The sequence below is a fragment of the Grampus griseus genome, assembly GCF_964374135.1.
Source record: "Grampus griseus genome assembly, chromosome: 3".
NCBI classification, from domain to species: Eukaryota; Metazoa; Chordata; class Mammalia; order Artiodactyla; family Delphinidae; genus Grampus; species Grampus griseus.
Window position 1 is genome coordinate 154,300,921 of NC_139019.1, and position 15,130 is coordinate 154,316,050.

Below are 15,130 nucleotides of genomic sequence, written 5' to 3' on the forward strand. Positions count from 1 at the left end.
ACCCAAACATCTATTTTTGACTCTCTAATAAATGCATGAAGCCAAATGGTATATTTCCCACAACATCTGCTTGTTCTTTGGAATTCCTTTAAATTTAATCTACTTTTCATTGCCTGGAAAAATAATACACATAGGGTAAACTTAACAAGTACAATACAATTCTGGAATTAAAACATGATACTGAGTCTCAGAACTAAGGAACAAAAGTGAATGAGAGAAGTCGTTTCTGGAAAGATGAAGTAAACATACTTTTCCCTATTTCTCCTGCTGAATACAACTAAAATCCCATTAATTATGTGTAAAGAAATGTAAGACTCTGAAATGTGGTAAGAAGGCAGAATGTTCAGAGACTTCAGGACCTGAGGAACAACACAGTGGTGAATTCCTTGGGTTTACTATTTGTCTCATATATCCCAGACACAGAGCTAAGAAGCCAGCAACACAGAAACACCTGTGGGTACAGAAAAAAAATTCCAACAAACGCCAAAGGGCCAGGAAAGGGCAGCCTAACAAAACAAAACTTTTAGATAGTAACAGCTCTACTACAGCTAAACACCAAAGAAACATACATGGCATCCTCTCTACTCATGCCAGCAAAGACCAAGCAGGGAGCTTAGACTTACACCCTTATGAGGAAGTAAGGAGGTACCCCAACACCCCTAGCAGGGTAGGGTCAGAGAAGGCCAAGAAGGTAGCTGGGACTTTTATCCCCTCCAGGCAGTAACAAGCACCTCCTCCTCCGCCCTGTGGTGTCTGCAGAGACCAAGAAGGGAAGCCTGGACTATCACCCCAACCCGCAGTAATGAGGTGCTCCTCCACCTCCCTTCTGGAGATGACGTCAGAGGAGGCTGAGTAGAGTCAAGACTTTTACCATCTCCCAACAGTAATGAGGTCACCCCAATGCAGTGACTATGGAGACCACATAAGGAGCCAAAACTGCCACCTGTACCCAGCTGACCCTCAGGTGTCAACAAAGGCTAAGTGGAATCTTAACTCCTACCTCCCCTGGCAGTAAGGAGATGGTGTTCTCCATTTTCCCTGCCACAGCAGTGATAGAGAAAGCCAGCAAAAAAGGTTTAAATAAGATCCAGAGTCTTATAACATAATGTGAATATGTCCAGCTTCAAGTGAAAATCACTAATCATACCAAGAACCAGGAAAATTTCAAACTGAATGAAAAAGATAATAGATTCCAATACTGAGATGATAGAAACATTAGAATGATCTGAGCAAAACAGAGAAGGCATGATAAAAATGCTTCAATGAAAAATTACAAACATGCCTGAAATAAAATGACAAAAAAATAAGAAGACTCAGTAAACAAAGTTTTGGTAAACAAATGAAATGTAAAAACCAAATGGAAATATTAAAACTGTAAAATAGGATAAATGAAATAAAAAACTCAGTTGGATGGGTTCAACAGCAGAATGGAGGGTCAAAGGAAAGAATCAGCGAACTGGAAGGTATAACACTACAATTATGCAATCTGAACAACAGAAAGGAAACAGATTGAAAAAAATAAATGAACAGAGAGCCTCAGGGACCAGTGGAACTACAACAAAAAATTTAACATTCATGTCCTCAGAGCAACGGAAGCAGAAGAGCACAGGGCTGAGGAAGTACTAAAGAAATGGTGAAAGTTCCCCCAATTTGGCAAGAAACCTAAACCTACAGATTCAAAAACTTCAAACAGGACAAACCCAAAGGAATCTATACCAAGCAACATCATAATTAGACTTCTGAAAACTAAAGACAAAGAAAAAAATCTTGAAGGCAGCCAGAGAAAAACAACCTTATCTGTAGGGGAAAAACAATATGAATAACCACAAATTTCTCATCACAAACCAGTAGAAAGTGGCATGGTATTTTTCAAGTGCTGAAAGAAAAGACCTGTCAACCCAGAATCCTATATCCAGCGAAAATATCCTTCGGGAATGAAGGAGAAACAAAGACATTTTCAGATGACAGAGAACTAAGACACTCTGTTGCCAGCAGACCCTCCCCTAAGAGAACCATTAATGAAAGTTCTCTAAATGGAAAGGAAATGATAATAGAAGGAACCCTGGAATATCAGGAAGGAAAAAAAAGATTATGGTTTAATAAAAGGGGGGGCAAATATAATAGGCTTTCCTTCTCAAGTTTTCTGAATCTTGTTTGGCAGTTAACTGGGGGAACAGGCAAATAAAAGGTCATAAAAAGAGCTATGGTTTTTATATGTCACTCAAACTGGTAAAGTAGTAACACCAGAAGACTATGATAAATTAAGTTTATATACTGAAATACCTAGAGCAACCACTGAAAAAGATAATTCAAACACATCACAGACAAATTAAAATGGAAATGTAAAAAGATGCTCAAATAACCCATAGGAAAGCAAGAAAAAGAAAACAGAAAAACAAAAGCAAGGAGAACAAACAGAAAACAAAAAATAAAGTGGCCGATGTAAGCCCCAATAAATCAACAATTATAGTAAATGTAAATGGTCTAAATAGACCAATTAAAAGACAGAAAATTGGCAGTGTGGATTTAAAAACATGACCCAACTATATGCTATCAACAAGAAACCCACTTCAAATATAACAATATAAGCAGGTTGAAAGGAAAAGGATGGAAAAAAAATCATGCAAACATTAGTCAGAGGAAAGCAGGAGTGACTATACTAATATCAGATCAAGTAGATTTCAGAGAAAATCACCACACTGCGAGTGGCCTTATGTAACGATAAAGGGCCAATCCCCCAAGAAGAATTAGCAATTCTAAATGTGTATCTATGAAACAACAAAACTGCAAAATATTTTAAGCAAAAACAATTCCATCCAAAAACTGATGGAACTGAAAGGACAATAGAGAAGTCTACAATTACAGCTGAAGACGTCAACACCCCTCTCTGAAAAATTGATAGAACCAGACAAAAGTCCACAAACCATCAATCTAATAGATATCAGACAAATATATTGGATCTAACTATTTATACATCATCTACACAGTAACAGCAGAATACAAAACTCTTGCCCAATGCCCAAGGGACAAATACTAGGATAGATCATATCCTGGGCCATAAAACCAAACATCCACAAATTTAAAAGAACTGAAATTATGTAGAATGTACTCTTCAACCACAATGGAATGACACTAAAAATCAGTAACTGAAAGACAATAGGAAAATGTGCAAACACTTGGAAAATTCTGACTGATCCATGGGTCAAAGAGGAAGTCTGAAGGGAAATTTCAAAATGCACTGAGCTAGTGAAAATAAAATTTGTTGCGGGACACAGCTAAAGCAGGGCCAAGAGGGAGAGTTACAGCACTAAAATGCATACATCAGAAGAAAAAAGTCCCAATTCAATAATCTAAGCTTCTACCCTAACAACCAAGAGAAAAAGAGTAAAATAAACCCAAAGAAAAAGCAGCATAGAAATACTAAAGAGCAGAAATCAGTGAAACTGAAAACAGAAAAATGGAGGAAAAAAATTTTAAAGCTGTTTCTTTGACAAGATCAATAAAACTGACGAATCTTTAACCAAGACTGATAAAGAAAAAGAGAGACAAAAATTACTAATATCAACAACGAAAGGGAATAAGGGTATCACTACAGACCCTACAGAAATCAGAAGGATAAGGGAATACTATAAACAACTCTACATACATAAATTTAACAACACAGATGATATGGGCCACTTCCCTGAAAAACACAAATCATCACAACTCACCCAGTAGATAATTTAATAGCACTACACCTAGTAAAGGAAATGAATTCATAATTTTAAAACTACCAGAAAAGAAATCAACCCAGACTGTTGCACTGAAAAATTCTACTAAACATTTAAAAAAGGATTAACTCTAATTCTACAGAATCTCTTCTGGAAAACAGAAGATGAGGGAACACTTTCAAATTCATTTCATAAAGCTAATATCACCTTGATACCAAAACCAGGCAAAGTGAGTATAAAACAAACAGAAAACAAAACTACAGACAAATATCTCTCATGAATACAGTCAAAAATCATTAAAATATTAGCATACACTTACCAGCAATAAACAAATTGTACACCATGATCAAGCGGATTTTATTCTAGGAATGCAAGCCTGGTTCAATATTCAAAAATTAATTATCAGGCTAAAGAAGAAAAATTATATATCACATATCAACTGATGGAGAACAAACATTTGACAAAATTAAATACCCATTCATGATTTAAAACTCTCAGAAAAAGAAGGATAGAAGGAAAAATCCTCAAATTGATAGGGCATCTACAAAATACCCATGCTAACATTATACTGAACAATGAAGACAGAATACTTTCTAAGGTCGGGGAAAAGGGGGGATCTCTGCTCTCACAAGTCTTATTCAACATAGAGCTGCAAGTTCTGGTCAGTGCCATAAGGCAAGAAAAAGGAAAGAAAAGCATACATATTGGAAAGAAATAAACTTCTCCCTATTTGCAGGTGACTAATTTTCTACATAGAAAAAAATTTTTTAATTACTAAAAAACCTACAAAAAATAGAAAAACCAACTCCTAGAACTAGAATTGGGTTCAACAAAGTAGAATGATACAAAATCAAGCCTTGGTAAATTTAAGAAAATTGAAATAGTATCAAGTATCTTTTCCGGCTACAACGCTATGAGACTAGATATCAATTACAGGAAAAAAATCTGTAAAAACTACAAACACATGAGGCTAAACAATACACTACTAAATAACCAAGAGATCACTGAAGAAATCAAAGAGGAAATCAAAAAATACCTAGAAACAAATGACAATGAAAACACGACGACCCAAAACCTATGGGATGCAGCAAAAGCAGTTCTAAGAGGGAAGTTTACAGCAATACAATCCTACCTCAAGAAACAACAAATGTCTCAAATAAACAAACTAACCCTACACCTAAAGCATTAGAGAGGAGAAGAACACCAAAAAAACCCCCAAAGTTAACAGAAGGAAAGAAATCATAAAGATCAGATCAGAAATAAATGAAAAAGAAATGAAAGTAACGATAGCAAAGATCAATAAAACTAAAAGCTGGTTCTTTGAGAAGATAAAACAAAATTGATAAACCTTTAGCCAGACTCATCAAGAAAAAAAGCGAGAAGACTCAAATCAATAGAATTAGAAATGAAAACGGAGAAGTAACAGCTGACACTGCAGAAATACAAAGGATCATGAGAGATTACTACAAGCAACTATATGCCAATAAAATGGACAACCTGGAAGAAATGGACAAATTCTTAGAAAAGCACAACCTTCTGACACTGAACTAGGAAACTGAAAATACAAACAGACCAATCACAAGCACTGAAATTGAAACTGTGATTAAAAATCTTCCAACAGGACTTCCCTGGTGGCGCAGTGGTTAAGAACCCACCTGCCAATGCAGGGGACACGGGTTCGAGCCCTGACCCGGGAAGATCCCATATGCCGCGGAGCAAGAAAGCCCGTGCGCCACAACTACTGAGGTCCATGCGCCTAGAGCCTGTGCTCCACAACAAAGAGAAGCCACTGCAATGAGAAGCCCGCGCACCGCAACGAAGAGTAGCCCCCGCTCACTGCAACTAGAGAAAGCCTGTGCGCAGCAACGAAGACACAACGCGGCCCAAAAAAAAAATAAAGAAGTTAAAAAAAAAAATCTTCCAACAAACAAAAGCCCAGGACCAGATGGCTTCACAGGCAAATTCTATCAAACATTTAGAGAAGAGCTAACACCTATACTTCTCAAACTCTTCCAAACAATCCCAAACTCATTTGCGGAGGGAGGAACGATCCCAAACTCATTCTATGAGGCCACTATCACCCTGATACCAAAACCAGACAAAGATGTCACAAAAGAAGAAAACTACAGGCCAATATTACAGATGAACATAGATGCAAAAATCCTCAACAAACTACTAGCAAACATAATCCAACAGCACATTAAAAGGATCATACACCATGATCAGGTGGGGTTTATCCCAGGAATGCAAGGATTCTTCAATATACACAAATCAATCAATGTGATAAACCATATTAACAAATTGAACGAGAAAAATCACACGATCATCTCAATAGATGCAGAAAAAGCTTTCGACAAAATTCAATACCCATTTATGATAAAAACCCTCCAGAAAGTAGGCACAGAGGGAACTTACTTCAACATAAGAAAGGCCATATATGACAAACCCAGAGCCAACATTGCTCTCAACGGTGAAAAACTGAAACCATTTCCACTAAGATCAGGAACAAGACAAGGTTGCCCACTCTCACCCCTATTATTCAACATAGTTTTGGAAATTTTAGCCACAGCAATCAGAGAAGAAAAGGAAATAAAAGGAATCCAAATTGGAAAAGAAAAGTAAAATTGTCACTGTTTGCAGATGACATGATACTATACATACAGAATCCTAAAGATGCTACCAGACAACTACTAGAGCTAAGCAATGAATCTGATAAAGTAGCAGGATACAAAATTAATGCACAGAAATCTCTTGCATTCCTATACACTAATGATGAAAAATCTGAAAGAGAAATTAAGGAAACACTCCCATTTACCATTGCAACAAAAAGAATAAAATACCTAGGAATAAACCTACCTAAGGAGGCAAAAGACCTGTACGCAGAAAACTATAAGACACTGATGAAACAAATTAAAGACGATACAAGCAGATGGAGAGATATACCTTGTTCTTGGATTGGAAGAATCAACATTGTGAAAATGATTATACTACCCAAAGCAACCTACAGATTCAATGCAATCCCTATCAAATGACCAATGGCATTTTTCATAGAACTAGAACAAAAAATTTCACAATTTGGGGCTTCCCTGGTGGCACAGTGGTTGAGAGTCCGCCTGCCAATGCAGGGGACACGGGTTTGTGCTCCAGTCCAGGAGGATCACACATGCCGCGAAGCGGCTGGGCCCGTGAGCCATGGCTGCTGAGCCTGCGCGTCAGGAGCCTGTGCTCTGCAACGAGAGAGGCCACAACAGTGAGAGGCCTGCGTACCGCCAAAAAAAAAATTTTTTTTCACAATTTGTATGGAAACACAAAAAAACACGAATAGCCAAAGCAATCTTGAGAAAGAAAAACGGAGCTGGAGGAATCAGGCTCCCTGACTTCAGACTATACTACAAAGCTACAGTAATCAAGAGCGTATGGTACTGGCACAAAAATAGAAATATCAATCAATGGAACAGGATAGAAACCCACGCACATATGGTCACCTTATCTTTTTTTTTTTTTTTGCGGTACGCGGGCCTCTTACTGTTGTGGCCTCTCCCATGGTGGACCACAGGCTCCGGACGCGCAGGCTTGGCAGCCACGGCTCATGGGCCTAGCCGCTACGTGGCATGTGGGATCTTCCCAGACCGGGCACGAACCCGCGTCCCCTGCATCGGCAGGCAGACTCTCAACCACTGCGCCACCAGGGAAGCCCAGTCACCTTATCTTTGATAAAGGAGGCAAGAATATACAATGGATAAAAGGCAGCCTCTTCAATAAGTGGTGCTGGGAAAAATGGACAGCTACTTGTAAAAGAATGAAATTAGAACACTCCCTAACACCATACATAAAAATAAACTCAAAATGGATTAAAGACCTAAATGTAAGGCCAGACACTATAAAACTCTTAGAGGAAAACATAGTCAGAACACTCTATGACATAAATCACAGCAATATCCTTTTTGGCCCACCTCCTAGAGAAATGGAAACAAAAATAAGCAAATGGAACCTAATGAAACTTAAAAGCTTTTGCACAGCAAAGGAAACCATAAACAAGACCAAAAGACAACCCTCAGAATGGGAGAAAATATTTGCAAATGAAGCAACTGACAAAGGATTAATCTCCAAAATATACAAGCTGATCATGCAGCTCAATATCAAAAAAAACAAACAACCCAATCCAAAAATGGGCAGAAGACCTAAACAGATATTTCTCCAAAGAAGATATACAGATTGCCAACAAACACATGAAAGGATGCTCAACATCACTAATCATTACAGAAATGCAAATCAAAACTACAGTGAGGTATCATCTCACACCTGTCAAAATGACCATCATCAAAAAGTCTACAATCAATCAATGCTGGAGAGGGTGTGGAGAAAAGCGAACCCTCTTGCACTGTTGGTGGGAATGTAAATTGATACAGCCACTATGGAGAACAGTATGGAGGTTCCTTACAAAACTAAAAATAGAACTACCATACGACCCAACAATCCCACTGCTGGGCATATACCCTGAGAAAACCATAATTCAAAGAGTCATGTACCACAATGTTCATTGTAGCTCTATTTACAATAGCCAGGACATGGAAGCAACCTAAGTGTCCATCAACAGATGAATGGATAAAAATGTGGCACATACATACAATGGAATATTACTCAGCCATAAAAAGAAACAAAATTGAGTTATTTGTGGTGAGGTGGATGGACCTAGAGACCGTCACATAGAGTGAAGTAAGTCAGAAAGAGAAAAATAAATACCATATGCTGACACGTATATATGGAATCTAAAATAAGAAAAAATGGTTCTGAAGAACCTAGGGGCAGGACAGGAATAAAGACACAGATGTAGAAAATGGACTTGAGTACACTAGGAGGTGGACGGGTAAGCTGGGACAAAGGGATAGAGTGGCATGGACATATATACACTACCAAATGTAAAACAGATAGCTAGTGGGAAGCAGCCACATAGCACAGGGAGATCAGCTCGGTGCTTTTTGTCCACCTAGAGGGGTGGGATAGGGACGATGGGAGGGAGGTGCAAGAGGGAGGAGATATGCGGATATACGTATATGTATAACTGATTCACTCTGTTATACAGCAGAAACTAACACAGCATTGTAAAGCAATTATACTCCATAAAGATGTTAAAAAAATCAAATAGTGACAATACCAAACACTGATAAGGATGCAAAGAAACTGGATCACTCATTTATTACTGGTAAAAATGTAAAATAGTACAGCAGTCTGGAAAACAACCTGGCAGTTTCTTAAAAAAAACTGACCATGAAATTAACCTATGACCCAGCAACTGCACTCCTGGGCATTTATCTTAGAGAAATGAAGACTTACATTCACACAATAACCTGCACACAGAATGTTAACAGCAGCTTCATCTGTAACAGCAAAATACTGGAAACCACCCAGATGTCCTTAAATAGGTCAATGATTAAACAACCTGTGATACATCCATACCAAGTAACACTACTCAACAATATAAAGGAGCAAACACCCACAACCTGGGTGACTCTCCGAAGAATTAACCTTGGGTATGGGGAGGGGAACCCAATCTCAGAAGGTTACACACAGCATGATTCTATTTATATATTATTTTTTAAATAACAAAATTATAGAAATAGATAACATATCAGTGGTTGTCAGAAGTTCAGGAGTGAACTGGGGCAAGAGGAAAGCAAGTGTGCCTATCAAAGGGCAACATGAGGGATCCTTTGGTGATGGAACTGTTCTGTACCTTGACTGTATCAATGTCAATATCCTGGTTGTGATGCTGTACTACAGTTTTTGTTTTGTTTTGTTTTTTATTTTCTGGCTGCAGTGGGTCTTCGTTACTGCGCGGGGGCCTTCTGTAGTTGCAGCGAGCGGGGACTACTCTGTTGTGGTGTGTGGGCCTCTCATTGCGGTTGCTTCTCTTGTTGCGGAGCACAGGCTCTAGGTGCGTGGGCTCAGTAGTTGTGGCTCGCGGGCTCTAGACTGCAGGCTCAGTAGTTGTGGCGCACGGGTTTAGTCGCTCCTCAGCATGTGGGATCTTCCCGGACCAGGGCTTGAACCTGTGCGTCCTGCATTGGCAGGCGGATTCTTAACCACTGTGCCACCAGGCAAGTCTATGTAGTATAGTTTTGAAAGATGTTATCACTGGGGGGAAATTGGTAAAAGGCACATGGATTGTTCCCTGAATTATTTCTTACAGGTTCACATAAATCTCTTATCTCAAAATAAAAAAAAGAATACACTATCTAAGGTTCTAGTCCTATCTTTCACAGTAGAACAATTTTGAAGAACATGGAAAAATGTAAAAAAAAAAAAAAGTGACGCATGCTAGCCCTATGCAATCAACTTTAAAGAAAATGATATGAACTGATTCATGAGGCAGAAGTACTTTGGCTCTGTACAAATGGATAAAATAGCAAATAGACATGATTTTTGAACTAAGTGATACATTTTCTCTTCCAAATAATTAACAGGTGCCATGAGAAATCATTAAAGAAGTTTTCAGAGAGCAAGGAAAATGTAACTGTTTTAAGAAGTAGCTAGCACAGCATTAAAGTGTAAGTTGCAAAGTCAGGAAAATAACATAGGATTTGTCTTAAAAAGGTGAAATCAAGTGAAAAGACTGCTATTGCAGACAGACATGTAACAATGTCCAACAGAATAGCTGAGATAAACCAACTATCTCGGTGAAACTATACTTCCAAGAAAGAAACATAAAGGCATAAATGTTGAACAGTAAAGGATCTTTCTGAAGTGGAAGACCAAGGACTAATCAAAAACAAATGTGCCATAAAGACTTCCCTACCTGGCCCCAGCGTTTACTTAAATCAGTGTGAAAATTTGTGAGCAATGACCCTAACTTCAAATAAAGTTTGTAAATCCTTAGAGAAATGAATACAGATTAAGGTTTGTAAAATATATACTGTAAGATTACAAAACCTTGAACCAGAGGGACACACAACAGTAGCTGCCTCTGGGACGAAAAAGAGACTAGAAGAGGAACAAAGAGGGCCTTAATGTTCTGTAATGTTCTATTTCTTTTGCATTAAAAAATGGACACAAAAGTGAAAAAATATTAATTGTTAATTCTGGTAGTCTGTATATGAATTACACTTTGCCACATTTTATATATTTGTTTTTCAAATTTCAAAATAGGAAAATAAGAATAAATTAGACTTATCATAGGGAGATACAACAGAAAAGGCATTTGCAGCTCACATTTCCCTGACTTCCATTTTAAGAGGCCTCAGCCAGTGTAGCCCATACAGACAAAAACTTTCCAAAGAATGATTTATAAAGCTGATGTTTGTTGAACATGGTTTTACATATATTTGTAAATGTATTGTTTGCAATTTCCATTTGTTTTTGTGAACAATACCATTACTTTTATAATATGAAATGGATTTACAGAAATAAAACCTCACTTTATAACTGTATTTTTAAGAAATAAAAGTACACTTCCTGAAGACTTCATCATGTGATTTTTTTGGGGGGCCACACCACATGTGGGTGTGGGATCTTAGTTCCCCCACCAGGGATCAAACCCATGCCCCCTGCAGCAAAGGGCAGAGTCATAACCACTGGACTGCCAGGGAAGTCCCCCTGTGATCTTTTTTAAGGAATCAATTATAGAGTAAGCTGGATACATCTACAAGACTGGTGAAGAACCACAATGTGATAAAAAAATTTATAGGTTTTGACATATTATTAAAATGGGACTTTTAACCTTGCTGGTTTAAAAAAATATTTCCCAATAGTTCTTACTAGGTTAATTATGTCTCCGAGTTCTAAAATATTAGTAAAGTCCTTATAAATCAATTTTATTTTTGAGTTTTAAAGAAATGCTTAAATACTGGTCTTTATTAGAGGATCCAAACAGATCAAAATTTTCTACTTGCTTTCTGCATTTTGTGAGAATCTCCATTTTTTGAGATTTGAACATAAAACAAACAAACAAAAAAAGCTGTTTTACAGGATGATGAAATAAAGTCTGACGTCAGGAATGTATCACCAAAACATAGAGGTGACTAAAAGAAAGGCTAGAAAAGCAAGGCTGGGCTAGGAGCAAAAAATAATAAGACTAGCAGACAATCTATAGGTGAAAAAGAAAGAAAACCATTGGACTGTATCTAACAAAATGATGAACTCTGGGGAAGAGTGAACCTGCAAATCCCTGGCAAAAGGATTCCCTTTAATGGCTTCTTTAGACTCAAAAGACATACATACAAACCACAAGAAGCACAAATATGGGAAGTCATACCTTTCAGGCCTAAAGTCTGCAACTGAAACAGTTTTCCCAGCTCAAAAGGTAGAACTCGTAACAGGTTGTTATTTAAATGGAGTTCCCTGTTGATGTAAAAATTCCAGGAAGTCAGAAGATATATTAACCTTTAACTAACAGCTAAAATCAACAATATAATTTCTAGGAATATAAGATGTAAGTTCCTAAGAATACAAAATTTAGTATTATATGCCAATGTCTAGTATAGTGCTTCTTAAATCATATGTGGTTAAAAAAACAAACAAAAAGACACAACAAAAAAACCCCAAACTGCCACAGACCAATACATTTGTAAAACATAGGAAAAAAATCAATTACTATAAAAATGTGATGAGAAAAAAAAAGACCAACAAAATATAAGCCCCAATTTTTTTAAGGGTATTGGATTCAAAAGACACTTGCTGTGTATCTCACTGCAGGCTGGTGACACACTTTGAAAATGGCACAGTCCAGATACCACCCTGAGAGCAGAACTGGTCTAGCATACATGGAGGTCTAATACACATGTTTAAGAAAGTGGAAATGATAAAGCAGCCTAACATGTGAATTGTTAAAAAGAAAATTTAAATGATCATATAGTACCAAATCAAAATAGTTTATGGTAGTTGCACAATATGTTTATGATTAATAATACTAAAGTTTTACTTTAGAAATAATGGCAGCTATATTAATAACTACTGATTATTTTAATGATTTGTTTTGTATAGAAAATATAACTATGAAAGGAATCTTCAGTAGGAAAAAAAGAAAGACCCAATATTAAGATATTGGCAATGTCCTATGATAAGTTTTTTTTTTTTTTTTTTTTTTTTGGTACGTGGGCCTCTCACTGCTGTGGCCTCTCCCGTTGCGGAGCACAGGCTCCGGACACGCAGGCCCAGCGGCCATGGCTCACGGGCCCAGCCGCTCCACGGCATGTGGGACCCTCCCAGACCGGGGCACGAACCCGTGTCCCCCGCATCAGCAGGCGGACCCTCAACCACTGCGCCACCAGGGAAGCCCCTATGATAAGTTTTATTTGTCAATGTTTACATGTGAATGTGAACTACTGATACTTCTATAGCCCTTGGTTCTTGGAATTTAAATGAAGCTTGGTTACCACTGAGTAAACCAGAGGTTGGTGAGGCCATAAACTGAATAAGAAAAACTCACTCTGAATACTTGGTTCCTGTTTATTTCCAAATATATCACACAGGAAAGGAGGTCCTTTAAGTAAATTTGGTTCAGGGGATTAAAAATAGTCATGGTATACACTCAATAATTAAGCCTAAAAAATGTCCAAGGGCTGGAATGGAAGCAATAGAGGTAAAGAAACTCTCACAAGGTCCTTATTCCTTTTTACTATGCAGCAAATGATAGAAGGCAGCAGAAAAGCCAGTGGAATTTTAAAAAAAAAAGGGGGGGGGGAGGTAATATGAAATGCGGCAAGATTTTCTATTGGGATTAACATAATAGCTGGAAATTAGCTTTATATTCAATCTGGGTAGATCTCATCTATCTTATAAAACAGAGGTTACAGCAATTACCATTTACTAATACAATATGTACCAAGCAGTGTTGCTAGTAGTTTCTTAGTCATTATCTCAAATATCTCTAATCTCATCCTTAGTTGGGTCATTATCATAGCAACTTCATGGATGAAGAAACACTCTGCAAGGTTGTAAGAAGCTTGCCCCAAATCACACAACTTGTAAATGACTGAGTCAGGTTTCTAACCTGAACTCTGTGTGGCTCCACATCCTATCAACCTCCTATAGCCCACACTATAGGTCCCCATATTCAATCACTAATTCTAGCTTCTTTCAAGTCCTGGCTTTGTTACTGTCATGCATACAAGCCCTGGGATGGCCAAAATGGGATCATTAATTGTCAATGGCTTCCTGGATCCCATATTAAGGATGGTATAGGGCCCCAGAATTTAGTGGGGGAAAAGCATCTCAACTGTCTGTCACAGGTGAGTGAATATATGGGATAATACAAGTGCCTTCTATTTGTTTGCCCCACTTTGTCCAAAAATTTTGTTTCAAAAATAAAGTATATTACACAAAACAGCAATAAAGTAAATTTTAGGCAATGGATCTAAATGACTTATTTATTAGCTGACATTCAATTTTCCCAGAAAACTTTACCTGAAGAACATAGTCATGTTTAATTGTGTTCAAATACCATTAAATTGACAATGTCGTTTCCCAACAAAGTGGTGTTTCCTAACAATATAATAATATACTCTTTTAGGGGGTATATAGCTATGTACTAAGTTGAATCTGTATACCTGAGTGATACCATGTTTCCGAGTTCTGCCGGTAAACTCCGGATTTTATTAGAGGACAGGTCCAGATACACCAGATTGTGAAGCTTGGCAATGTCTGAAGGAATGCGGGACAGGGAATTGTCACTTAGATACAAAGCTGTCAAGTGAGTTAGTGACCACAAAGATGAGCTTAAGCTTCTCACTTTTCCTGTAAAAGAAGAAAAAAATGGGGTAAGAATTATATAGTGTTCTATACCAAATGTAAAATAGATAGCTAGTGGGAAGGAGCTGCATAGCACAGGTAGATCAGCTTGGTGCTTTGCATCCACCTAGAGGGGTGGGATAGGGAGGATGGGAGGGAGATGCAAGAGGAAGGAGATATGGGGATATATGTATATGTATAGCTGATTCACTTTGTTAAACAGCAGAAACTGACACACCATTGTAAAGCAATTATACTACAATAAAGATGTTAAAAAATTATATAGTGTTCTCTACAGTTTGGTCCCTGGATTAAGTAACATTTTAGATATTTTATTGAGTAATAATTTTTTTTAAATAAATTTATTTATTTATTTTTGGCTGTGTTGGGTCTTCGTTGCTGCACATGGGCTTTCTCAAGTTGTGGCGAGTGGGGGCTACTCTTCATTGTGCTGTGCGGGCTTCTCATTGTGGTGGCTTCTCTTGTTGCGGAGCACGGGCTGTAGGAGCATAGGCTTCAGCAGTTGTGGAGAGGGGGCTTCAGTAGTTGTGGCTTGCGGGCTCTAGAGCACAGGCTCAGTAGTTGTGGCGCACAGGCTTAGTTGCTCCGCAGCATGTGGGATCTTCCTGGACCTGGGCTCAACCCATATACCCTGCATTTGCAGGTGGATTCTTAACCACTGCGCCACCAGGGAA

At 38.0% G+C, this 15,130-nt stretch overlaps 1 protein-coding gene across 2 annotated transcripts in view; it reads right to left on the reverse strand.

Moving 5' to 3' along the window:
• CNOT6 (CCR4-NOT transcription complex subunit 6) overlaps positions 1 to 15,130 on the reverse strand; it is a 66,952-nt gene that overhangs the window by 15,806 nt on the left and 36,016 nt on the right. For both annotated transcript variants that reach the window (XM_082652127.1, XM_082652126.1), the window contains exons 3-4: positions 14,255 to 14,441; positions 11,962 to 12,047 (exon numbers count right to left, since the gene is read on the reverse strand). In XM_082652127.1, the coding sequence (XP_082508253.1) occupies positions 11,962 to 12,047; positions 14,255 to 14,441 (273 nt within the window). The remainder of the gene's footprint in view (positions 1 to 11,961; positions 12,048 to 14,254; positions 14,442 to 15,130) is intronic.